This window comes from Erythrolamprus reginae, chromosome 12, assembly GCF_031021105.1.
Source record: "Erythrolamprus reginae isolate rEryReg1 chromosome 12, rEryReg1.hap1, whole genome shotgun sequence".
Taxonomy (NCBI): Eukaryota; Metazoa; Chordata; class Lepidosauria; order Squamata; family Dipsadidae; genus Erythrolamprus; species Erythrolamprus reginae.
The window spans coordinates 3,734,759-3,759,629 of NC_091961.1; the positions used below are offsets into that span (position 1 = coordinate 3,734,759).

The window sequence follows — 24,871 nt, forward strand, 5'->3', positions numbered from 1 at the left end:
TTTGGAGACGAAGAGACAGACAGCGAGAAGAATCAAACTGCACAACTGTTTTAGGGACCTCGGCACAATTCTGTGCAAGTCTATGCAATCGCGTAACATTGTTATGGGTGCAGCCTTCAATTTTGCATCCTGGCTTATCGTTTTTAAATACTCACTCCAAGGTTCTAGCCATCATGGCCATAAACATCTCCAAGGAAGGGATCTCAAAAGCCAAAACCTTCAGAAGTTGTGAGTGCTCCATCACTAGAGCTTTTTAAGATTGGACTTTGTCTGAAATTGTAGGGGGTCTCGTGCCTGAGCAGGCAGTTGGATTAAAACAGGGGTGTCAAACTCAATTTTATTGAGGACCACATCAGGGTTGTATTTGATCTCGGGGTGTTGGAGTGGGTGTGGCCAGCTTGACGTCAGTGGTGTCTGGGGTACCTGTGGCTAAGACCATGCTTCCCTCAAACCCTCCCACACTCTCATTATAATCTTCCTTCCTGCTTTCCTTCCTTCCAACTTCTTTTCCCCTTTCTCCCCTTCCTTCTTTCCTCCTTTCTTTCCATTCATCTTCTTTTCTCTCTCTCTCTCCTTCCTTCCATCCATCTTATTTTCCCTCTCTCCTTCCTTCCTTGCTCCCTTTCCCATTTCCTTCTTTCTTTCCTTCTTTCCATTCATCTTCTTTTCCTTCTCTCCTTCCTTCCTTCCTTTCCCATTTCCTTCTTTCTTTCTTTCTTTCTTTCTTTCCATCCATCTTCTTTTCCTCTTTCTCTCCTTCCTTCCTTCCTTCCCTCCCTCCTTCTTCATCGTCATTTTCCTTTCTTCTACTTTCCTTCTTTTTCTCTGTCTTTCCCCTTTTCCCCTTTCTCTTTTCCTGTCCTTTCTTGCATACTCAAACACAAAAGGGAAAACATTTCTCCTTTTGTTTTGTTTTCAGTTTGTTTTCATAGCCCTCTGGCATTTTCACTGGAAGGGATTGCAGGAGGCTATCATGGCTGAAAACTGGACCAGTCCTTTGCTCTTTCCAGGGACTTCAGTTTGACACCCTGGACTAGAAGATCTTCCAGATTCCCTGTCAAACTCTGATATTTTGTCTGAAGATGATTTTCCCAATGTTGTTGCTGGCCTAGAGTTCCCCAGTATCTTTACCCCCGGTCATTCTGGGCAGCTGTATTTTAATACCTGCCAGGCCAGAGGTCATCCATCTCTGCTTAGAGCAGCAGTTTATTTATTTATTTTATTTATTCAATTTTTATGCCGCCCTTCTCCTTAGACTCAGGGTGGCTTACAACATGTTAGCAATAGCACTTTTAAACAGACCCAGCCTATTGCCCCCACAATCCGGGTCCTCACTTTACCCACCTCGGGAGGATGGAAGGCTGAGTCAACCTTGAGCCGGGGATGAGATTTGAACCGCTGACCTTCAGATCTACAGTCAGCTTCAGTGGCCTGCAGTACAGCACTCTACCTGCTGCGCCACCCAGTTCTCAGCCTTCCTAATGCCGCGACTCCTTAATACAGCTCCTCATGTTGTGTTGACCCCCAACCATAAGTCTAGCACCGATTCTCCCAACAGAGCTTTAAGCTGATTGGCAGGAAGGTCAGAGGGACGCCCCCACCGTAAACGCCCGATTGGTCAGATTGTAAAAATACATTCCAAGGCACCAGAATAGAAGCTTTAGTTCCTAACACCAGGGGAAATTTGTCTTTTCCCATTAAGGTCTTAGACGACCCCTGTGAAACGGTAGTTCGATCCCCAAAGGGGTCCCGACCCCCAGGTTGAGAACCACTGGCTTAGAGGGTGAGATTCAGTTTAGAGGATGCTGATCCAACTAAAATCCCATTTCTTTAATCCCTCCAAAAGCAGATAAAAATGATTATAGGGGGAAAAAAACTAAAGACGCCTTAAACAGGCCGTACCTGTGTTGGAACCCACTTACTGTAGTCGTCTGACTCATCCATGATCTCCGATTTAATGATCTCTTCAATGACATCTTCTAGGGTCACCAACCCCATAACTTCGTAGAATGGGTCCCCTTCCCCTTCGTTGTTCACCTTCTGCACAATAGCCATGTGGGATTTTCCTAGAAAATAGAAATACAGTAGTACCTTTAGATACGAGCTGCTCCACATGCGAGTATTCCAAGTTACGAGCCAAGACACGAGCAAAATTTCTGTTCAACACCCAAGCTAAAATTCGGGATACGAGCCGAGCGTCCACTAGGTGGCGCAAGAATTCCATGTTTCCAGTTATCTCGGCGCGAAAAGCAAAATCTAAATGTATTCGTTCGAGATGCGAATTGATCGACATACGAGCTCGGCTCTGGCACGAATTAAACTCGTATGTCGAGGTACCACTGTAGAATAAAAGAATTGGAAGGGACCGTGGAGATCTTCTAGTCCAACACCCTGCTTAAGCAGAAACCCTACACCACTTCAGACAAATGGTTATTGTTAAGGAGTGAGCAGAATGACTTCTGAGTTGTCAAAGGTGTGCATGGACAAAGGAAATTCCAGCTGATATGAATAGCGGTTCAGTCATACAAACCAGATAATGTGTATCAAATATTATTTACTTTGGCAAATATCTTAGTCAACAGTCCAGTCATACACGGTTAAATCAGTCAATAACTCTCTTTAAATTAAAAATACTATAAGCTTTACTTGTTCAACATACAAATACACAAACCATCATTTGAACACACAGTTCTTACTACAGCAGTCACAGAGAAATAGCAGAGAGAGTCAGAGAGAGAATCACAGTTCTGGCTCCCTCTTGTGGCAATCTGTAACATTAACTCTTAAAGCAATAGTGTTCCAATACATGTAAGCATACTTTATTGATTTGTTTTATATATTGCCAAACCCAACCGGTTATGTACATGGTCTTTCAAGACTGAAGGATGCCAATGCACTAACAGTTATCCAACATCTTCTTTAAAACTTCCAGCGTTGGAGCATTCACAACTCCTGGAGGCAAGCTGTTCCACTGATTAATTGTTCTAACTGTCAGGAAATTTCTCCTTAGTTCTAAGTTGCTTCTCTCCTTGTTCAGTTTCCACCCATTGCTTCTTGTTCTACCCTCAGGTGCTTCGGAGAATAGCTTGACTCCTTCTTCTTTGTGGAAACCCCTGACCTACTGGAAGGCTGCTATCAAGTCTCCCCTAGACCTTCTTTTCATCAGATTAGACCAAGGGTCTGCAACCAAGCAGAAGACCAAAAAAAAAAAAAAAAGAAGCTCCCAATTATGCCAAACATTCATCTCAAAACCAAGTTGACGTCCAGTCTTAAAGCTTAAAGACCCTTGCACCCCTAACCCAGGGGTCTTCAAACTTGGCAGCTTTAAAACTGGTGGACATCAACTCCCAGAATTCCTCCTGCAGTCATACCAGATGAGGTAATTAGAAGGCAAAAACAGCCCCTTTTTTGCAAAAACCGGGCCATTCGCCCATTTTTTCGCAAAACCAGGATCATATTAATTGATTGATTGATTCCTTGATTAGATTTGTATGCCATCTTTCTCCAAGGACTCAGGGCCATTTCCCAGCTCTCTACAGGCAGGGGACCGGACTTTGGGACAGCCAAAAAAAGGCTGTATTCAGTGTACAAGACACACTGACATTTCCACCCTCTTTTAAGGGGGGCAAAGGTGCACCTTATACTCCGAAAAATACGATAATTGTTCTGTCAGGAAATTTCTCCTCGGTTCTGTTGTGGTTAGCTCTGGCCCTGCTCCTGCCCCAAGGACTGTGGATGTGGGGGAGACATCCACATGCTGCAGGCCTGTTTTGCCCCCCCCCCCCTGTGGAATCTGCTGATGAAGGCTCCTCTGACCAAGAAGACATGAGTGACAGGGAGGAGGAGAGTGTGGCAGACAGCTCAGAAGGAGTTCAATTATCTAGCTCCTCCTTGGATTCAGAACAAGAGTTAATGATACAGCTACGCATGTGGAGAGCGATGCATAGGCGGCAACAACTGAGAGATTATTATCAAAGAAAATGAGGCCACCTGTGGTTGGGTGGGGCTGTGGTCATTAGGGAGGCTGCTATAAAGAGCAGCCTGTGGGTTTGGCCACTGTGGAGGATTATCTGATCGTTGTGTTTCGTGACTGCTTTACTGACTTTGACCTTTTGTGTGCTGATTTTTCCCCGCTTGGAAACTAAACCAGAGCAAAGTGTGTTTCACTTTGTGAAAGAAGAAGGACTGTGAATTGCCTCACAGCTGCAAGCTAAGTATCACAGAACTGATAAGGGACTTGTACAAATTACCAGTTTGTTTGGAGACGAGTGCTATACCAAAAGAGGGCTTTGCTATACCAAAAGAGGGCTTGGTTTAAGTGAATTTTCATTATAAAGAACATTGTTTTGAATTTTCAAACGTGTGTGTGTCTGAAATTTGTACCTGTGAATTTTTGGGAGGATTCTACCAGAGAGCCCGACAGAACAGGTTCTAGGTTGCTTCTCCTTTCTGAGAAGAGCCCCTCTTCCTCGCCTCCGAGTTTCTAGGCTTAACCCAACGGCCTGGAATTTGCTCCGCGCACTAACCCTGGCGCCGTGCCACCAACCCGGTCCGGAGCCCCTTCCAAATTATCAGCAGGTGGCTGTTTTGTTCTGCAGGCTTCTTAAAGGCTGATGACGCCACCCGCGAGCAGCATGCCACACGCCTTTCAGCTTGGGTCGCAGGAGGAGCTGGGAAGTCAAGTTTCCGTCAACGGGGCCTGCAGTGAGCTGGAAGGCGCCCAAGGAGCCCAGCTGAAGAAGCAAGGAGGAACCGGCCGAGAGGTTGCTCTGCCCTCTCCTGAGCCCCATCCGTGGGCACAACCCATGAAGACCTCTCCTGAGATTTTCCCAATCATTTCTCACTGGGTTTTTTTTAAAACCTGGCAATTTCTCTTAAGATATGTGGACCAACTCCCAGAATCCATAAAGGCTGAGGAATTCTGGGACTTGAAGTCCTCACCTCTCAAAATAGAAACATAGAAGATTGACGGCAGAAAAAGACCTCCTGGTCCATCTAGTTTGCCCTTAAAGTATTTCCTGTATTTTATCTTAGGATGGATCTATGTTTATCCCAGGCATGTTTACATTCAGTGATTGTGGATTTCTGGCCTTGCACCTCAGGTGCTTTTGAGAATACCGTTTCCCCCAAAATAAGACATCTGCTATATAGAGCGCTGGTGAGACCCCATTTGGAATACGTACTGTGTCCAGTTCTGGAGACCTCACCTACAAAAAGATATTCACAAAATTGAACGGGTCCAAAGACGGGGCTACAAGAATGGTGGAAGGTCTTAAGCATAAATCGTATCAGGAAAGACTTCATGAACTCCATCTGTATAGTCTGGAGGACAGAAGGGAAAGGGGGGACATGATCGAAACATTTAAATATGTTAAAGGGTTAAATAAGGTTCAGGAGGGAAGTGTTTTTAATAGGAAAGTGAACATAAGAACAAGGGGGTACAATCTGAAGTTAGTTGGGGGAAAGATCAAAAGCAACGTGAGAAAATATTATTTTACTGAAAGAGTAGTAGATCCTTGGAACAAACTTCCAGCAGACGTGGTAGATAAATCCACAGTCACTGAATGTAAACATGCCTGGGATAAACATAGATCCATTGTAAGATAAAATACAGGAAATAGTATAAGGGCAGACTAGATGGACCATGAGGTCTTTTTCTGCTGTCAGACTTCTATGTTTCTATCCCCTGATAATAAGCTCAATCAGGCTTTTGAGTGCAGGGCAATAGAGCCAAGGGCTTTTTTCAGGGTTCAAAAAAAATAAGACAGGGTCTTATTTTCGGGGAAAGACGGTCGGTATTTGAAGAATTTGGATAGAGGCAGAGAATTTAATGGAACTGTACTATTAATGGAAAAGCAGGCAATTCTGGCACAGGTGGTAGCTTTTTAGCTTTCCAAGAACACCAGCACTACCAGAGCAATATCTAAGACAGTTTTTAAAGCAAAAAAGGGCTAAAAAAAGAGAGAAATCAGGACAAAAATACTTTTGGTCCAAAGTGCAAAACACCACGTTAAAGCTTTTTTTTGAGAATTAGCATAAAAACCAAAAGTCTCTTTTCCAAGGAAACTTCGGAGCAACTCTTAAAGCCCTTCATGGCACCGGACCAGATTATCTCCGGGACCGCCTTCTGCCGCACAAATCTCAGCAACCAGTTAGGTCCCACAGAATGGGCCTTCTCCGGGTCCCGTTAACTAAACAATGTCGGTTGGCGGGACCCAGGGGAAGAGCCTTTTCTGTGGCGGCCCCGGCCCTCTGGAACCAACTCCCCCCAGAGATTAGAATTGCCTCCACCCTCCTAGCCTTCCGTGAGCTCCTTAAAACCCACCTCTGCCGTCAGGCATGGGGGAACTGAGATATTCTTTCCCCCTAGGCTTCTACAATTTATGCATGGCATGTTTGTATGTATGATTGGTTTTATAACAAGGGTTTTTAGCTGTTTTAGTATTGGATTGTCACATGCTGTTTTTACCGCTGTTATTAGCCGCCCCGAGTCCACGGAGAGGGGCGGCATACAAATCCAATAAATAAAATAAAATAATAAATAAAATAAAAGGCGCTGGTTGGAATAACATTACTGGATAAGCCATAGGGGTAAAATGTGCCATCCGTGCACAGCTGCGCCCTGCACACTCTCTCCGAACCCAGCTAAAAAATATCAACGTGTAGGAACAGGCCTGCGTGGACCTCTTGCTGGGTAGAAACCACGGGTTTGGATTCGATGCATTCCTAGAACCGCTTGGCCGGTGCAGCCAGGCGAGAAAAACACAATCTCCGTGCACTGCGCATGGCTTGAAAACAGAGCCACGCTGTGCAATGTTGCGCAGCGCCCCTTCCGCAACTAGCTGCAATCCAAACTCCTGGTTAATACCGTGTTGATTCTCCACCACAAAGAGCTGAAGTGGGGCCTTTCTAAATTCCAAAAGTTATGCCAAACACTCGCGGCTGCATTCCTTTGGACAGGGGGGGTAGGCACTCACCTCCCCCCACTTTCCTCTCTCTCTCTCTTACACACACACACACACAAATTCATTAGGTTTGGGGTGAATTGTAGCAAAAGCCGTTAATTCCTGCCACGTGTCAGGTGGGGAGAATCTCTCTTTCTTATGAGGTCAATCAGAGGGAAGGGGTTTTGGGGTAAGAATGGGGAGGGGGGAAGAGGAGAGGGAAGAATTTCATGTAAAGAAAAGTAAAGTCTTATATCAGTGTTACGTTCCAGACCTGGCCGCAATAGGTGAAATCCGCGATGGGGAATTTATCGACTGATAGTACTTATTTAAGTATTTATATTGCAATTGTTTGTAAGTTTTCATTGTTTTAAGTGTTTATAAACCCTTCCCACACAGTATTTCTTTTAGATACAGTATTTAAATACAGTATTTACAATTTTAGATATATATTTTTTTTGGAAAAACCTGCCGATCGAGTTCGGCGGGCTGTTTAAATCTGCCGATCGGCTTCCTCAGAAACCCGCGATGAAGTGAAGCCGCAGTAGGTGAAGCGCGGTATAGCGAGGGACTACTGTACCCTGTTTCCCTCCCCCCCTAAAAAATAAGGCACCCCGTGAATAAGCGGTTTACAGAACCAGCATATTACCCCCAATAATCTGGGTCCTCGTTTGACCCACCTCGGAAGGGTGGAAGACTGATTCAACCTTGAGCCGGTGGTGAGATTTGAACTGCTGAACTACAGCTAGCAGTTAGCTGAAGTAGCCTGCAGTGCTGCACTCTAACCACTGCAACACCCTGACTCTTATAGATCTGGGGGTGGGGGGGTATTGATGGGTAGATACTGTAGATAGAAAGATAGACAGGTTAGCATTTTAAACAATAATTTAATAATAATAATAATAATAATTTTATTAGATTACCACCACCCCCTTTGTTATGTTTTCTACCTCTATTGTATGATGGACTGGGTTGAATGTGTATGATTGTGTAGTTGGGGATTTTATTATAATATTGGTCATGTTATTAATGTTTTAAATTGGTTTTAAATTTTTACTATTGGATTTCTAATACATTGTGTTGTTATGTTGTGAGCCGCCCCGAGTCTTCAGAGAGGGGCAGCATACAAATGTAATAAATAAATAGATAAATTTGTATGCCGCCCCTCTCCGTGGACTCGGAGCGGAGTCTACAGAGCACCTAACCCCCAAAACTTTACCCTTAGACTGTGACCTCTCCCGATTCCTAAGAGGTAAGGGGCGTGCATAAATGCACCAGAGTGCCTTCCGTCCCCTATCCTAATGTTTCTCTCTTACTACTATCATGTATATTAACATTGTTGTATTTTGTATACCACCAATATGTACTTGACAAAACAATAAATAAATAAATTAGCATTTTAGATGTATATACCGCCTCACAGTGCTTTACAGCCCTCTCTAAGTGGTTTACACCATTGTTTCCCAACCTTGGCAACTTGAAGATATCTGGACTTCAACTCCCAGAATTCCCCAGCCAGCATTCGCTGGCTGGGGAATTCTGGGAGTTGAAGTCCAAATATCTTCAAGTTGCCACGGTTGGGAAACACTGGTTTACAGAGTCAGCCTCTTGCCCCCAACAATCTGGGTTTTACCGACCTTGGAGGGATGGAAGGCTGAGTCAACCTTGAGGCTGCTGAGATTCGATCTGCCAAACTGCTGGCAGCCAGTAGCTTGCAGTACTGCACTCTTAACTACTAAGCCGCCGAGGCTCTCGGTGATATAGAAGTATACACACTTCCCTAAACTTTGTAGAGGTAAATAGCTTGAAATCACAAGCTGCGGTTGTGTTCACAAGTAATAAATAACCCAGAAGTCAAGTTAATCCAGAAGCCTTCCAGCTTCCAGACTTTTTAAAAAAATTAAGGAGAGGGGGGGGAGGAGGGTTTGCCAATAGAAAAACTTCTTGCCACACCTTGGCAGAGGTGTGACTTTGTTTAGAGAGCCACGCAAACCAGACCTGACTTGTTTCTCTCCGGGTAGGCCAGGAACCGAGCGGAGGGGTTTGTTCTCGGCTTCTGCACCGCAAGTCTGTTTAAAGACAAGGAGACGGAATTTCCAGTTTTAAGCAGATCGTTGCCGGGAGAAATCCTGCGTCGAGACATTTGTTTTGGTCCACTACCCATGGAGAGAAATGGAGCATTTTTTGCAACCCACGCAATGGATGTTCTGGCTTGCAAAGCCACAGCGTGGCAAATGAGATATGCCCATGTCTCATTTTATTTTATTTATTTATTTGATTTGTATGCCGCCCTTCCCCGTAGACTCATCATCACACTGTGAGCTGCAGTAGCTACTGATTGGTCTCCGATCGCAATTTAAAATGTTGGTTACACCCTACGAGGGTCGCCGAGAGAGTAATGCACCACATTTTTCTTCTTCAACATAATGAAACTTACACACAAGAAAGATGTTTCTTCTATGCTCCCTATTTTTCCACGTAATCTCCGTCCGGTTCTATGACCTTCCTCCAGCAAGACACAAGGGCGTGTATGCTCTGTGGGCACCCCTCTTGTTCTGGTCAGGAAGCAATTTCTGCACTGTGCGAATCACCTCTCCGTCATCCTCAAAATGTCTTCTGCGACTAACCGTACTTCTGTCGACTGCAGATTCTCCATAAACTGTATACAAACGTTTGTGAATGTTCCCAACAGTTTCTTTCCCCGCAGTGAGAAATTCAGTGGCGACATGCTGCTTGGAATATATATCCCTTACAGACGCCATTTCGAAACACTGCTGCAGCTATGCTATCTGTCTGAAGAAATGCAAAATTTATACACACACTCCTGATAAGTCAAATAATGTATATCTAAAGTTTCGCATTTGTACCATTACTGTAGGCTGAGAAAAAAAAATGTGGTGCATTGCTTTCTGGGCAACCTTCATATAAAGCCCTACATAGCTTAGGACTAGATTATCTACGGGACCATCATCTGCCTCATGTACCTCAGCGGCCAATCAGGTCCCACAGAGCCATCCTTCTCAAGGTCATGTCAGCTAGACAATGCCACCTGTCAGGGCCTAGGGGAAGAGCCTTATCTGTGGTGGCTCCAGCCTCCGGAGATTCGTACAGCTCCCATCCTCTTGGCCTTTCGCAAGGTTTTAAAAAACCGGCAGGTTTGGGGTTGTTGAATGTTTAACATCTAACTCCGGCCAATGATGTGAACGCATATTATGTAGGGACGAATGTGGATGACCCTTTTTAAAGTATTAGGGTTTTAAGTTCATTCTAGATTTTGGATTTCTGATATGCTTTGCTTTTTGTATGTTGTATTATTTTGTTGTGGGTCTGAGTCTGCAAAGAAGGGCGGCATAGAAGCCAAAAGAAAGAGGAGAGAGAGAGAGAGAGAGAGAAAATAAATAAATAAATAAATAAATAAGTGGCAACGGCTGTGTTACGCCCGAATATACTGTATTTTTCGGAGTATAAAACGCACCTTTTTCCTCCCTAAAAGAGGCTGATAATTTGTGTGTGTCTTATACTCTGAATGTGGCTTTTTTCCCCCAGCCCTAACGAGCTGCTAACGATCTTCTCGGCTTTTACCTTGCAGGCTCTTTCATTGTTTCTCTCTGCAAAGAATGTTTTCCACGCCCTAAGTCCTTGGAGGGTTTTTTTCATTGCTCTAACTTGCTCCGAATAACTTTCTTTCCAGCCCTAACCAGGTGCTAACAATGTTCCCAGCTCTTACCAGCTTGCAAGCTCTTTCATTGTTACTCTCTACGAAGAAGAATGTTTACCAAGCCCTAACTCTTTGCAGGCTTTTTTCCTTTGCTCTAACTTGCTCCAAATGTTTCTTTCCAGGTGCTAACGATGTTCCCATCTCTTACTGGCTTGCAAGCTCTTTCATTGTTACTCTCTCCCACTAAAGTTTTTTTTAAAGCCCTAACCAGGGGATAAAATAATGTGCTCAAGCTGACCAGACTAAGGACACTAGCCAGATGAATACCTGATAAGCAGATTATTTTCCCTATTTTCCTTCCCAAAAACCAAGTGCGTCTTATACTCCAGTATATAGTGTCTTATACTCTGAAATATACGGTATATCCCTGGAGCTGCTTGCCTTTGGCTGGTCTCAGTTGTTATTGATTTAAGCCTTTCCCACTCACCCCCTTCTTGAAACCCCAAAGCGGAGATTACCGAAATCCAGAACAAACATTCCCTCCTTGCTAATATTTTATCTGGTCCTTTGAAATTGCAGGGCGAACCAGGAAGGGCTTCGGTCAGACACCAGGAGGGGAGGCCTCGGTGGGTTACAAGGGGGATGCTTGCCTTGGGCGTATCCTGGGAGAATGCAAAAACAGGAACTGGGAGTAGGGGGGGGAGAGAGCAGGAGAACGGGAACATTTGGTATTGTGCATAAACCCTCCCCCCAATGGGCTGAAATCAAAGGCGTTGCCCACCCTGCTGCTTCCTAGGCACCTGCTGCCTTTGTTGTTGCTGGACGAGTTCAATCGCACCCATCCCAGTTTCTACAAAATTAAAGGCAGGCCAGAAATAGAAAATGGAAGGGGGGGGCAGAGGGGGGGAAAGAGGAGGAGTGGGGGGGCGCTCCGATGGGATTTTGGAAATACAGTGATCCCCCGATTATCGCGAGGGTTCCGTTCCAAGACCCCTCGCGATAATTGATAACTCGCGATGTAGCGGCACGGAAGTAAAAACACCATCTGCGCATGCGCGCCCCTTTTTCCATGGCCGCACATGCGCAGATGGTGGAGTTTGTGTGTGGGCGGTGGGGAAGACCCTTCGGCTGCCCAACAGCTGATCTGCTCCGCAGCGCGGCAGCAGCGAGGAGCCGAAGATGGGGTTTCCCTGTTGCCCAGGCAACGGGGAAACCCCATCTTCGGCTCCTCGCTGCTGCCATGCTGCGGAGCAGATCAGCTGTTGGGCGGCCGAAGGAACCTTCCCTGGGTCTTCCCGCCGCCCAGGCAAAGGGGAAACCCCAAGATCGCTTGCCGCTTGCCCGTCACCCGCTTGCCCGGCCGCTCGCTTGCCGCTTGCCTGTCACCCGCCTGCCCGGCTGCTCGCTTGCCGCTTGCCCGTTCGCCCGCCCGCCCGGCTGCTCGCTTGCCGCTTGCCGGTTCGCCCGCCCGGCTGCTCGCTTGCCGCTCGAGAGCAAGAGGGGGAGAGATAGAGAAAGAGAGAGAAGGAAAGAAAGAGATGAGAGAGGGAGGAAGAGAGTGTGAGAGAGGAAGAAGCAAGATAGAGAAAGAGAGAGAGAAAGATGAGAAAGGGAGTGACGTCATCGGGTGGAAAAATCGCGATATAGCGATTCGCAATGATCGGGATCGCGAAACTCGGGGGATCACTGTACAGTAATACCTCATGATACGAACTTAATTGGTGCAAGGAGGAGGTTCGTAAGTCGAAAGGTTCGTAAGACGAAACATTGTTTCCCATAGGAAACAATGTAGTCAATTAATCCGTGCGACCAAAAAACCCCCCGCAAAAAAAACGGCGTTCGGCGACTGCTGGGAAGCCGCGCGGCTGTTTTAAAAGGTGACAGCCGGCCTGGGGGGCTTCCCAGCAACCTCCCGAACGCCGAACCCGGAAGTTCGGCAAAAGTTCGGGGTTCGGGGGGGTGCTGGGAAGCCCCCCAGCCCGGCTGTGACCTTTTAAAACAGGCGCGCGGCTTCCCAGTTGTCTCCCGAAGCCGAACGCCAAAGCCGAACTTCTGCCTTCTGCTTCGGGAGACAGCTGAGAAGCCGCGCGGCTGTTTTAAAAGCTGACAGCCGGCCTGGGGGGCTTCCCAGCAACCTCCCGAACCCCGAACCCGGAAGTTCGGCAAAAGTTCGGGGTTCGGGGGGTGCTGGGAAGCCCCCCAGCCCGGCTGTGACCTTTTAAAACAGCCGCGCGGCTTCCCAGCTGTCTCCCGAAGCCGAACGCCAAAGCCAAACTTCCGCGTTCGGCTTCGGGAGACAGCTGAGAAGCCGCGCAGCTGTTTTAAAAGGTCACAGCCGGCCGGGGGGCTTCCCAGCAACCTCCCGAACCGAACCCGGGGTTCAGAAAAATTTTGCCTCTTCTTACGAACGTTTTTCGAGTTACGAACCAGCGTTCGGGAGGCTTCTGGGAAGCCCCGCCGCCCGGCTGTGACCTTTTAAAACAGCCGCGCGGCTTCCCAGCAGTCTCCGAACGCCGGTTTGTAACTCAAAAAAAGTTCGTAAGAAGAGGCAAAAATTTTCTGAACCCCGGGTTCGTATCACGAGTTGTTCGTAAGACGAGGGGTTCGTATCTTGAGGTACCACTGTAGAAGACTTGAGTCAAGTTAGAGAGAAAATAACTTAGAACCATAGAAATGTATCATTAGAATAACATTCATAGTGCAATCACCTTTCAACTTCTGATCCTTTCATCTTCATACTGATTTTAAAATATTATATAAAAATAGGCATAATAATATTTTCCTCCTTTCTAATGTCTACTTCTATTCTAAATCTTAATATAATAATAATAATAATAATAATAATTATTATTATTATTATTATTATTATTATTTATTAGATTTGTATTCCGCCTCTCTCCGAAGACTTGGGGCGGCATACAAATCTAATAAATTATTATTATTATTATTATTATTAATATGTTAATGTTAATAGGTATACTATTTCTATTCATCATCTCTTGCTGGTTTTAGTATTTCAATTGATTTGATTTCAAAAAATAAACAAGAATTGAAATACTAAAGCCAGCAAGAGGTGATTGATAGATAAATAGTGGTATTAGCACTTCAAGTGATCTTGATTCTAGAAACATAGAAGATTGACGGCAGGAAAAGACCTCCTGGTCCATCTAGACTGCCCTTATACTATTTCCTGTATTTTATCTTAGGGTGGATCTATGTTTATCCCAGGCATGTTTCAATTCAGTTACTGTGGATTTACCAACCCTTAAAGGGGGACATGATCGAAACATTTAAATCTGTTAAAGGGTTAAATAAGGGTTAAATACGGTTCAGGAGGGAAGTGTTTTTAATAGGAAAGAGAACACAAGAACAAGGAGGCAAAATCTGAGGTTAGTTGGGGGGAAAGATCAAAAGCAACGTGAGAAAATATTATTTGACTGAAAGAGTTGTAGATGCTTGGAACAAACTTCCAGCAGAAGTGGTTGATAAATCCACAGTAACTGAATTTAAACATGCCTGGGATAAACATCTATCCACCCTAAGATAAAATACAGGAAATAGTGTAAGGGCAGACTAGATGGACCAGGAGGTCTTTTTCTGTCGCCAATGTTTCCTTGTTTCTGTCAGCTCCCACACACACGCACGTATTGGCCAGCTTATTATCAGCCTTCTTTAGGGACGGCAAAAAACTGCCCAAATGATCAACCGGAAGTGTGTTTCTGAATTTTTGGTTGGCCCATTGGGCCATTTTTCGCCATCTCTATGCTTCAGGAGGCTTTCCTGAACCTTGGGGAGAGCGAAAAACGGCCCAATGGGCCTACCGGAAGTCCGGAGGTTTCAGTGATAGGTTTCGGGGAGGGAAGCACGGGGTTGCTTGCATGCTCGGGGGAAAGAGCAGTGCATTATGGGTATGGGCAGGCCGGCCTGTGCTATTGTTTTGGCACCATAGTATGTTTAAAGCGACCTACTGAGTGAATGATAAGTTGAATGTTTTTAAGTTTTTAGCATCTTTTAAAGTCTTTTAATCGTAATTAATTGGATCAAATTGCTTTACTATGTATTCTATGTTTGTTGTGAGCTGCCTCAAGTCCACGGAGAGGGGCGGCATACAAATCCAATGAATGAATGAATGAATAAAATAGCTGAAAAGGGTTCACCCTCAATGGCCTAGTGCAGTGTTTCCCAACCTTGGCAACCTGAAGATATTTGGACTTCAACTACCAGAATTCCCCATCTAGCAAATGCTGGCTGGGGAATTCTGGGAGTTGAAGTCCAGATATCTTCAAGTTGCCAAGGTTGGGAAACACTGGCCTAGTGTAAGCGTTACGTCTATTCGTACATGCACAAAGGAATTACTATAACTCTAAAAGCATGACCAGCCTGACTATTTATAAAAGAGGAGAATTAGTTTGGGGGGGAATAGAAAAAAGCAAAGGTGCCATTGTGTGAATGTGGGACAGAAGATTTTTTTAAAAATAGTATATTAATATTGGTGGGTATTTAAAGCCTTATAGGCAGTGGTGGGTTCCTACCAGTGCAGTCCAGAGTACCACATTGGTACGAACCCCCTGATGATGCAATTTTATGCCATTTTTTTCCAACTTTATTCTGATTGACTTGAACCATCATTTTCTATGAGCAAGCAATTCTAATGATGGGTATGGGAAAAAAACATATTCTATCCTGTGAGTTCCATCCTGCAGAACTGTGTCAGCCCAGCAGTGTTTATTTTTTGGAGAACTTAACTTCCTTCCTTCCTTCCATTCCTTCCTTCCTTCTTCCTTTCCTTTCTTCCTTCTTTCCTGCCCCCTTCCTTTCTTCCTCCTTCCTTTCCTTCCCTCTTTCCTTTCCTTCCTTCCTCCTTCCTTCTTTTCCTTCCTTCCTTCCCATCCAGTATTTTATGTCCACAGGATTCTTTTTAAGCCACCAAGCATTGCCACATCACATGCAAGAATAGCAGACAAGATATGGTCCCAGACAGTGATGGCGAACCTATGGCACGAGCTGTTGCCCTAGCTCAGCTCCACTGTGCATGTGTGTGCCGGCCAGCTGATTTTTGGCTCGCGCAGAGGCTCTGGGAGGGCGTTTTTGCCTTCCAGAGAAGCCTTTGGAGCCTAGGGAGGCAAAACATGAGTCTACTGGACCCACCAGAAGTTGGTAAACAGGCCATTTCCAGCCTCAGAGGACCTCCGGGGGGCAGGGGAAGCTGTTTTTGCCCTCCCCGGGCATTGAATTATGAGTGTGGGCACTCGCACATGTGCAATAGCATGTGCCCATGCTTTTTCGGCACCTGAGAGAAAAAAGGTTCGCCATCACTGGTCCCAGAGATCTCATCCACACATATTTTTCAGGAAGATACACATTAATTTTTTTATTTATTAGATTTGTATGCCACCCTTCTCTGAAGACTGTCCATAATACAAAGGGATAGGCATCTGAAACAATACAAACAATGAACAATTATACAGAGCCGGGGTGGCGCAGCAGGTACAGTGCTATACTGCAGGCCACTGAAGCTGGCTGTAGATCTGTAGGTCAGTGGTTCAAATCTCATCACCGGCTCAAGGTTGACTCAGCCTTCCATCCTTCCGAGGTGGGTCACACGAGGACCCGGATTGTGGGGGCAATATTCCTAGCTCTGTTAAAAAGTGCTATTGCTAACATGTTGTAAGCTGCTCTGAATCTAAGGAGAAGGGCGGCATAAAAATTGAATAAGTAAATAAATAAAATAAGATCTTGAAAGATCGCTTATGTAGGGAATGCCTATCGAGGAACAAAACTTGCAGCATTCTCCCATCCTGGTGTCCGTCAGGATGTCCGCTTTAACTTTGACCTCTGAGGATCACAAGTCCAACTTGTAGGGAAAACTGACTTAATAGTTTGAACTGTGGGGCAGCTCGCTAGACCCCGTGGGGCCTTTTTACGATACCTTTTCTGCTGAAGGTATGCATAATTCAAGAGCACAGCAGAGGTTAGGGAGTTCAACAGCCAGCAATGTTCACAGATAATTAGCCGGCCCAATAAAATTTATCATTTTACTCCGGGCTCTTGTAACAACTGATAAATCATTAAAGCACCAAGATCAAAATGTACTCGAGTTAGAAGCTGTCTTTAAGTACATGAAATTATTTATTCATAAGCTTCCTACTACGCTTCCTCATCAGCTGTAGAGACAGATCGGCTTCTTCATTTTTACTGACTGATAAGAATCACGCCTCAATCTAAAGATGCACTGAGTCAGGAGTTAAAGAGATGTCCGTTATCTTTGCGTGTCCGAAGCAAGTTTGCCATGCAAGACAACTTTTCAAAAGTGATGCAAAACTGACTCAGCGAGTACATCCCTTCAAATAAAATAAATTGCAATACATCCATGCAAATGTTCTGGCTTCCAAACACCCCCAAATAACACCATTCTTGGGCTACTTTAAACAGGTTAAGAGTCACCAACATTAAGAGTTGTGGACTTCAACTCCCAGAATTCTCCAGCCGATAATTCTAGGAGTTGAAGTCCACAAGTCTTAAAAGTGGCCAGGTTTGGAGACCCCTGGTCTAGTTCATGAGACAGAATGCTACAAGCAGTGGAGGACAGAGAAGAAGGAAGACAATTTCAAAATTAATCCACCATTTCCTGCCCTCAGCCCACCTCATTAACACTCTAAAGAAGAGTTCTGGAGAACTCAAAATCTTGGATATTTTGCACGCTTTGGGTCTGTTATAGGAAATGCAAATGTTTTGTTTGTGTTTAGATGTGGACAAGGCAATAATAACTTCAACAACAACAACTAGAGTTAGAAGGGACCTTGGAGGTCTTCTAGTCCAATCCCTTGCTTAGGCAGGAAACTCTACACTACTTCAAACAAATGGTTATCCAACATCTTCTTAACAACTTCTAGTTTTGGAGTATTCACAACTTCTGGAGGCAAGCTGTTCCACTGGTTAATTGTTCTAACTGTCAGGAAATTTCTCCTTAGTTCTAAGTTATTTCTCTCCTTGTTTAGTTTCCACCCATTGCTTCTTGTCCTACCCTCAGGTGCTTTGGAGAATAGGTTGACTCCCTCTTCTTTGTGGCAACCCCTGAGATATTGGAAGACTGCCATCATGTCTCTCCTGGTCCTTATTTTCATTGAACTAGCCATGCCCAATTCCTGCAACCATTCTTCATATGTTTTAGCCTCCAGTCCCCTAATCATCTTTGTTACTTCAGAAAAAAGTTGTCTCGATTGGTTGTTTTCAATATGGAATCGCAGAGTGCTATTTTAAAAAAAACTCAAAAAGAATGTGCCCAAGACAGAAAACGTAAGCAGCTATGTCCTGAACTGGGACCGGAGAGACGTCCATTCAAAATCCCCACTCTGTACTGAAGTTCATTGGGTAACTGTTGGATAGCCATGAACTGTGAAGCATAACCTCAACAGAACTATCCCGGGAATGAAATGATTGGCTGGGCAAAGAAAACATCATGCATGCGCTTTTGAGCTGTGAGAACTGGGGAATAAACATGTGTGAACAGATTTTGCAGGGTCACACTGAAAGGATTCCTAAATGGGCAAAAAGTTAACAACATCCTGTGAGTGGAGGAAAAAAAAGTCAGGGGCAATAACATAGAAACACAGAAGATTTGACCGCAGAAAAAAACCTCCTGGTCCATCCAGTCTGCCCTGTATTTTATCTTAGGATGGATATATGCTTATCCCAGGCAGGTTTAAACTCAGTTACTATGGATTTACCAACCATGTCTGCTGGAAGTTTGTTCCAAGCAGCTACTACTATTTCAGTCAAATAATATTTTCTCACATTGCTTTTGATCTTTCCCCCAACTAACTTCAGATTGTGTCCCCTTGTTCTTGTGTTCACTTTCCTATTAAAAACACTTCCCTCCTGAACCCTATTTAACCCTTGAACATATTTAAATGTTTCGATCCTGTCCCCCCTTTCCCTTCTGTCCTCCAGGCTATACAGATGGAGTCCATTGTCTTTCTTGATACGTTTTATGCTTAAGATCTTCCACCATTTTTGTTGCCCATCATTGGACCCGTTCAATTTGATCAATATAGGTAGGTGAGGTCTCCAGAACTGGACACAGTATTCAAAATGGGGTCTCACCAGCACTCTATACAGCGGGATCACAATAAGCAAACCATTCATGGAAGCTGTCTTCTGGGCATCCCCAAATGTGCTTTTTTCAAGAGGCAACTGGACTTTCTGGTTTTCTTTGAAGACATTTCGCTTCTCATGCAAGAAGCTTCTTTGGTTCTGACTTCAGAGCCGGAGAAGCTTCTCGGATGAGAAGTGAAACATCTTCAAGAAAAAAGCCAGAAAGTCCTTTTGCCTCTTGAAAAAGCACCTTTGGGACAACCAGGGCCTGGATGAACTGAAAATCTCTGAGATGTCTTCTGGAGACGTTTGTCCATCATCCCTAATCATCTGGCCGGAAAAGTTACCAAAGAAACTTTCAGAATAGTTTGAAAACCAACCATCCCTTATACGCTGGTCAAAAAAGTAAAGAGAACACTTGAACAACAAAATATAACTCCAAGTAAATCAAACTTCTGCGACATCAAACTGTCCACTTAGGAAACAACACTGATTGACAATCCATTTCACCTGCTGTTGTGCACATTCAACTTTGTACAGAACAAAGTATCTCATGAGAATATTTCATTCATTTAGATCTAGGATGTGCTTTTTGAGGGTTCCCTTTATTTTTTCGAGCGGTATATATAGCCAGATGCTCGCCAGGTTTGTGGTTGGTATCATCCCAATGTTGTTGTTTCTTTAAAAAAAAAAACAGAAACGCAAAACTGGACAAGCAACAATCTACTTACTTTGTGCCAGGCGGGGGTTCCCATCTTTTGCTGTTCCTGGAAACCAGCGCGTGCGGGCGCGGGGGTTTTCACGCGAGATTCGGCTTCTGCACATGCGCTGGAAGCCAAATCTCATGTGAGGACGCACGTGAGAGTGAGATTTTCGCTGATACTTTTGCTTCCGCGGATGCAAAAATGCTAAAAATGGGAGAAATCTCTCACGCTAGAGCAGGGTAGGCCACGTTGGCTCTTTTGTGACATGTGGACTTCAACTCCCAGAATTCCTGAGCTAGCATGACTGGCTGAGGAATTCTGGGAGTTGAAGTCCACAAGTCAGAGAAGAGCCAACTTTGCCTACCCCTGCGCTAGAGCATCCTCGTGTGAGATTTCACTTGCAGCAGAAGCCAAATCTCAAGCAGGTGCACACATGCACATGCCCTGGCTCTATGGAACCAACCCCCCCCCCCCCGATGTCCGTACTGCCCCCCCCCCCAAACTGGCCTTCCGCAAGGCCACAAAGACTTGACTCTGCCGGCAGGCTAGGGGCCCTGAATTGTACATCTTTCATGGCCAAACTGTATGAACGGTGCGTATGCATGTGATTATGACTGTTTTTATAATAAGGTTTTAGCTTTAGATATTATATTCGACTTCTTATTGTTCTGTATCTTTCTGTATTTTTATTTTTCTCATCATTCTATCATCCTTTTCCTCCCACTTAGGACTGTATGGCTGCAACTTGTTGCTTGTATCCTAAGATTTTTATTAATATTGTTTCTTTATTGCTTAATTCAGTGTTTCCCAACCTTGGCAACTTGAAGATATTTGGACTTCAACTCCCAGAATTCCCCAGCCAGCAAATGCTGGCTGGGGAATTCTGGGAGTTGAAGTCCAAATATCTTCAAGTTGCCAAGGTTGGGAAACACTGACTTAATTGACCCCTATGAGAAGTGTTGTACCTCATGATTCTTGAGAAATGTCTCTTTTCTTTTATGTACCCTGACAGCATCTGCACCAATGACAAATTCCTTGTGTGGCCAATCACACGTGGCCAATAAAGAATTCTATTCTATTGTATTTATATCATTTTGTAAGCCGCCCCGAGTCCTTTGGGATTGGGCAGCATAGAAGTCAAATAAATAAACTTCCACTACCGGTATTCCGATCCTAGCCATACCGGGTGAAACCCCCCAACTGCTTTGTGCCCAGTTTCCGCTGCGAAAATACGAAGACGCCCATTTACCTCTCTTGAACTCCTCCAATACGGCGTCCAGTTTGGTGTCGTTGAAGACGAAGTGCAACGGGTGATTGTAGAACTTGATGATGGTGCTCAGCGGGGTGCAGTCGTCGGGGTCCACCAGGGCCAAGTCCTTGACGTAGAGCATGTCCACCAAGTTGGTCCGCTCGTCCTCGTAGACGGGGATGCGGGTGTAGCCGCTCTGCATGATGGTGGACATGTTGTTGAAATCCAGAGTGGCGTCGGCGTTCAGCATGAAGCACTCGTCCAGCGGGGTGAGGACGTCCTCCACCGTCTTGTTCCGCAGGGCACCCTTGCTGAACTCCTCCCGCACAAACTCGTTGTACGGGTCGCTGTTGCGCACCATGTCCAGGATCTTCTCCCGCAAGAGGCAGGTGCTGCTCTCGTGACGCGAGGCCCGCTCCAGCACCCGGCTCAGCGGCAACGACACCGGGAACGTCAAAAGCATGAAGAACTGGGTCAGCCACAGCCCGCGCGGGGCCAGCCACAGACCCCAGCGGGAGCTGATGGCGAAGGGCACCACCTCGGCGAGGAGGAAGGACAAAGCGGCCACGCCGAGGATAGCCGGGGCTAGCGTCCCCACGGCCCAGTAGAAGAGGACGGCCAAAGCGGCTTGAGCCAAGGCGCTCACCAGCAGCAGGGAACAGAGGACGAAAGAGCCACGGTGGCGCACGGGCTCCAGCGCCTTGGAGGCGTCGCGTTCGGCTTCCGAACCGCAGTCGCGCAGCACATAGAGCTCGGCCGGGTCCAACCATAGAGTGCTGAGCTGCAAGACGCGCAGGAGGGCCAGAAGGGCCAGTAGGAGGGCCAAGAGGAGGGCCAGCAGCCAGGGGGGCACCGGCGGGGGCCACACTGCTTCCGCGGACACCCGGGCCCCTCCGCCTTCATCCTCCGTCACCAGAATGGCGTCTCCCAGGGCCGCAGGGGCCCAAGGGCGTCCGGGGGCCCCGGGACTGCAGAGGCGGTACCGTCCCTTGGGGCCCCCGGGGGCCACGCGCACCGTCACCAGGCCCGCGTGCTGGCTGGCGGGCAGGGCCTGGTGGGCTAGCACTTGAGGGGCCCCCAAACTGGAGGAAGGGGCCCCCGGGGTCCCCCCCTCGCACGGCGCCTCCTCGGGCACGAAGGCGGCCCAGGGCCAGCTGCGGTTGTGCAGCCCGGTGCCGTAGAGGCGCAGGCGGAAGGTGGCCCCCGGCCGGGCCCGCACCAGTCCCCCCGCCGCCACCACCGCGGCCCCCTCCTCCTCCTTCTCCTCCTCCAGGCGGAAGCCCAGCACTCGCGGGCAAGGCGGCGGGCAGGGTTCCCCGACGGGCTCCGCAGTATCTCCCGCACCGGCCGCCGCCACGCCGTCCCTCAGGGCGCCCACCGCCGCTACGGCGCAGGCGCACAAGAGCGCCAGCCAGCCACCGTCGAAGCCCGCCATCGCCTCAGCAGCCGCCACCGGAGCAGCTCCGAGGGGGAGTGGACGGCGAGCGGGCGAGGTCAGCTGACTCCCCTCCGGGCGCCGTCGAACATGCCTGCTCCCGGGGACGGGCCAATGGGATCGGCCCTTCGGCGCGGCGTGGCCAATGGGGAGGAGGCGCGGGGGCGTGGCCGGTCACGGCGGGAGGACTCGGGAGGGAGGGAGGGAGAGTAGGAAGGGCTCAAGTTCGGTGGCGCCGCGGTATAAACAAGACGGAGGGGAGGGGTGAAGGAAAGGAGGGAGATGGGATTTAAAGGGGACGCGGCCTCCTCGTGGTCCGCATGGCGCCGGGAAGGGGGGGGCGGGGGAAACAGAATTTAGAGTGGAGGGGGAAGATGGAGGGGGCTGAAAAGGCCCCTTTTTGCAACTAGGGGCTTTAAGGGGCTGCGTAAATGTGGTGGCAAAAAAGTGGTGGGAACCCATGCCACGAGGCTTAGTCAAAAATCGGGGAAGACGAGGAGGAGGAAGAAATAGCTGTAGTAGAAGTAGAGGATGAGGAAGAAGAGGAGGAGAGAAGAAGAAAGGAGGAGGAGGAAGGGGAAAAGGAGGAGGCGGAAAGAAGGAGGAGAAATTAAGAAGAGAAGGAGGACGAAAATAGGAGGAAGAGGAGGAAGAAGGAGGAGAGGATGTGAAGAGGAGGCCTAGTAAAGAAGAAGAGGAGAGGAGGAAAGGAAGAGGAGGAGGAAGAAAGCAGCAGTGGTAGAAGTAGGAAGAAGAGGAGGAGGAGAAGAAAAAGGAGGAGAAGTAGAAGATGAGGAAGGAGAGGAGGAGGAAAATAAGAGGAGGAAGGAAGAGAAGAGGACAAGGAGGAGGAAGGGGAAAAGGAGGAGAGGATAAGAGAAGAGGAGGAGAAGGAAAATAAATGGAAGGAGAGGAAGAATAGGAGGAGGAAGAAGAAGCAGTAGTAGAAGTAGAAGAGGAGGAGAAAATGGGAGGAGGAGGAGAGAAGAAAAAAGAAGAGGAGGAGGAAGGGGAGAAGGAGAAAATAAGAGAAAAAGGAGAAGAGGAGAGAAGGAAAATAAAGAGGAGGAAGAAGACGAAGAAGTAACAGTACTAGAAGTAGAAGAAGAACCATTAAAAAACACAATAAATGATATATTAGGGGGAGGGGAGACTATTCCATCCCAGATGTGGAAAGAGAAACAACTTGGTAATAGCACTATCAACCTTGAAAGGAAGAACTGTTTTGTCTCTCATTGAGGTTAACGGGTCTGTTCCAGGAAACCAGATATAATTTTCTATAAATGGTTTGCAAGGTCACTTAATGTTTTCATTTCCAGAGAATACAAGCAGGGGGGAAAAAATCAAAAAAAGAGAACCAACAGAAATAGCTCTTCTCCCAGATGTAGAGGTGCAAAATTGGAGGCCCGCTTACCTCCCCAGAGCCTCCTATGTGCGCCCCCTGCCACTTCGTGATACTTTGCATTCCGCCTTTATTTTTTGAGCAGTGTAGTAGCTTGTCCTGTCTGTGTTGGTGGAGGTTGGTTTCTCCTCAGTACGGTATTCTGCCTTTTTTCAAGCAGAAAAATGTAATAATTATGTATTACCATCAGCCAGATAAGTAACTGCATTTTGAATTTCATAGGTGGCATTTTGTCCACCTATTAAAATCTTCCCAAGTACCTAGGATAGGCAAGCGTGGTTAGAGATATTGTGGTAGGAGATAAACTACACTGCTCAAAAAATAAAGGGAACACTTAAACAACACAATATAACTCCAAGTAAACCAAACATCTGTGAAATCAAACTGTCCACTTAGGAAGTAAAACTGATTGACAATCAATTTCACATACTGTTGTGCAAATGGAATAGTTGTGCAAATGAAATATTCAGTGAGAATGTTTCATTCATTCAGATCTAAGATGTGTTATTTGAGTGTTCCCTTTATTTTTTTGAATTATTAGATTTGTTATACATTGTTTTATTGTTGTTCTGAGCCGCCCCGAGTCTACGGAGAGGGGCGGCATACAAATATAATAATAATAATGATGATGATGATGATGATGATGATGGAAGGCTGAGTCAACCTGGAGCCTGGTAAGATTCAAACTGCCAAATTGCAGGTAGCTGGCAGTCAGCAGAAGTAGCCTGCAGTACCACATTCTCACCACTGCGCCACTGACGCTTATAAGGCAGCTCCGGTGCTGAGAAAAATGGAAGGGAAAAGGATGACTACCGCCAAGAAGATGGACCAGATTACGACTGTGATGGATACACCATTGGAAATTTCTAACAGTCAACCGCAGTCCGATAGCACAGTCCATTTTTACCTTAGGATATCTCAGGATATTGCATCCCTTAGCAAAACCCCCCAAGCCTGCGGTTTGCTCTGGAGTGCTTGGTTGGATGTGCGTCACTTTGGATTATTTCCAAAAACGCACAACAAAATCAATCAATCCATTAGTCAATCAATCATGAAGGGCCCCACTTGGGCCTACTCCGAATCAATGACTGATCAAAGCCTCACTATTTTTAATCAATAATGCTGCTTCCTTAGTTATTTTCCAATTACCATTCGTAATTTTGTTCACTTCCACTTGTATTTGTTTCCAAAATTTTTGAACTTTCTTACATTCCCAAAACATATGCATAAATACTTTTTCCTTGCACCCATGCCAACAATTTCCTTTCTTCGTTGTTTGAAAACGTGCTAATTGTACTGGTGTATATATTTTTTTTTTAAAAATGACTGATCAAAGCGAACATCGCCTCGATATTTTTCTTTTATTCTTTGCATGTCCGCAAAGG

The 24,871-nt window shown here is 46.3% G+C and overlaps 1 protein-coding gene across 4 annotated transcripts in view; it reads right to left on the reverse strand.

Annotated features, from left to right (window-relative positions):
• Positions 1 to 22,196, reverse strand: part of CNNM3 (cyclin and CBS domain divalent metal cation transport mediator 3) — a 44,287-nt gene extending 22,091 nt beyond the window's left edge. For 2 of the 4 annotated variants that reach the window (XM_070765677.1, XM_070765680.1), the window contains exons 1-2: positions 20,650 to 22,157; positions 1,923 to 2,066 (exon numbers count right to left, since the gene is read on the reverse strand). In XM_070765677.1, the coding sequence (XP_070621778.1) occupies positions 1,923 to 2,066; positions 20,650 to 22,084 (1,579 nt within the window). In that variant the 5' untranslated portion in view covers positions 22,085 to 22,157. Of the gene's footprint in view, positions 1 to 1,922; positions 2,067 to 20,649 lie in introns of all 4 variants that reach the window. The other 2 variants (XM_070765681.1, XM_070765679.1) reach the window with 2 other exon arrangements.
• Positions 22,197 to 24,871: the final 2,675 nt, after the last annotated feature.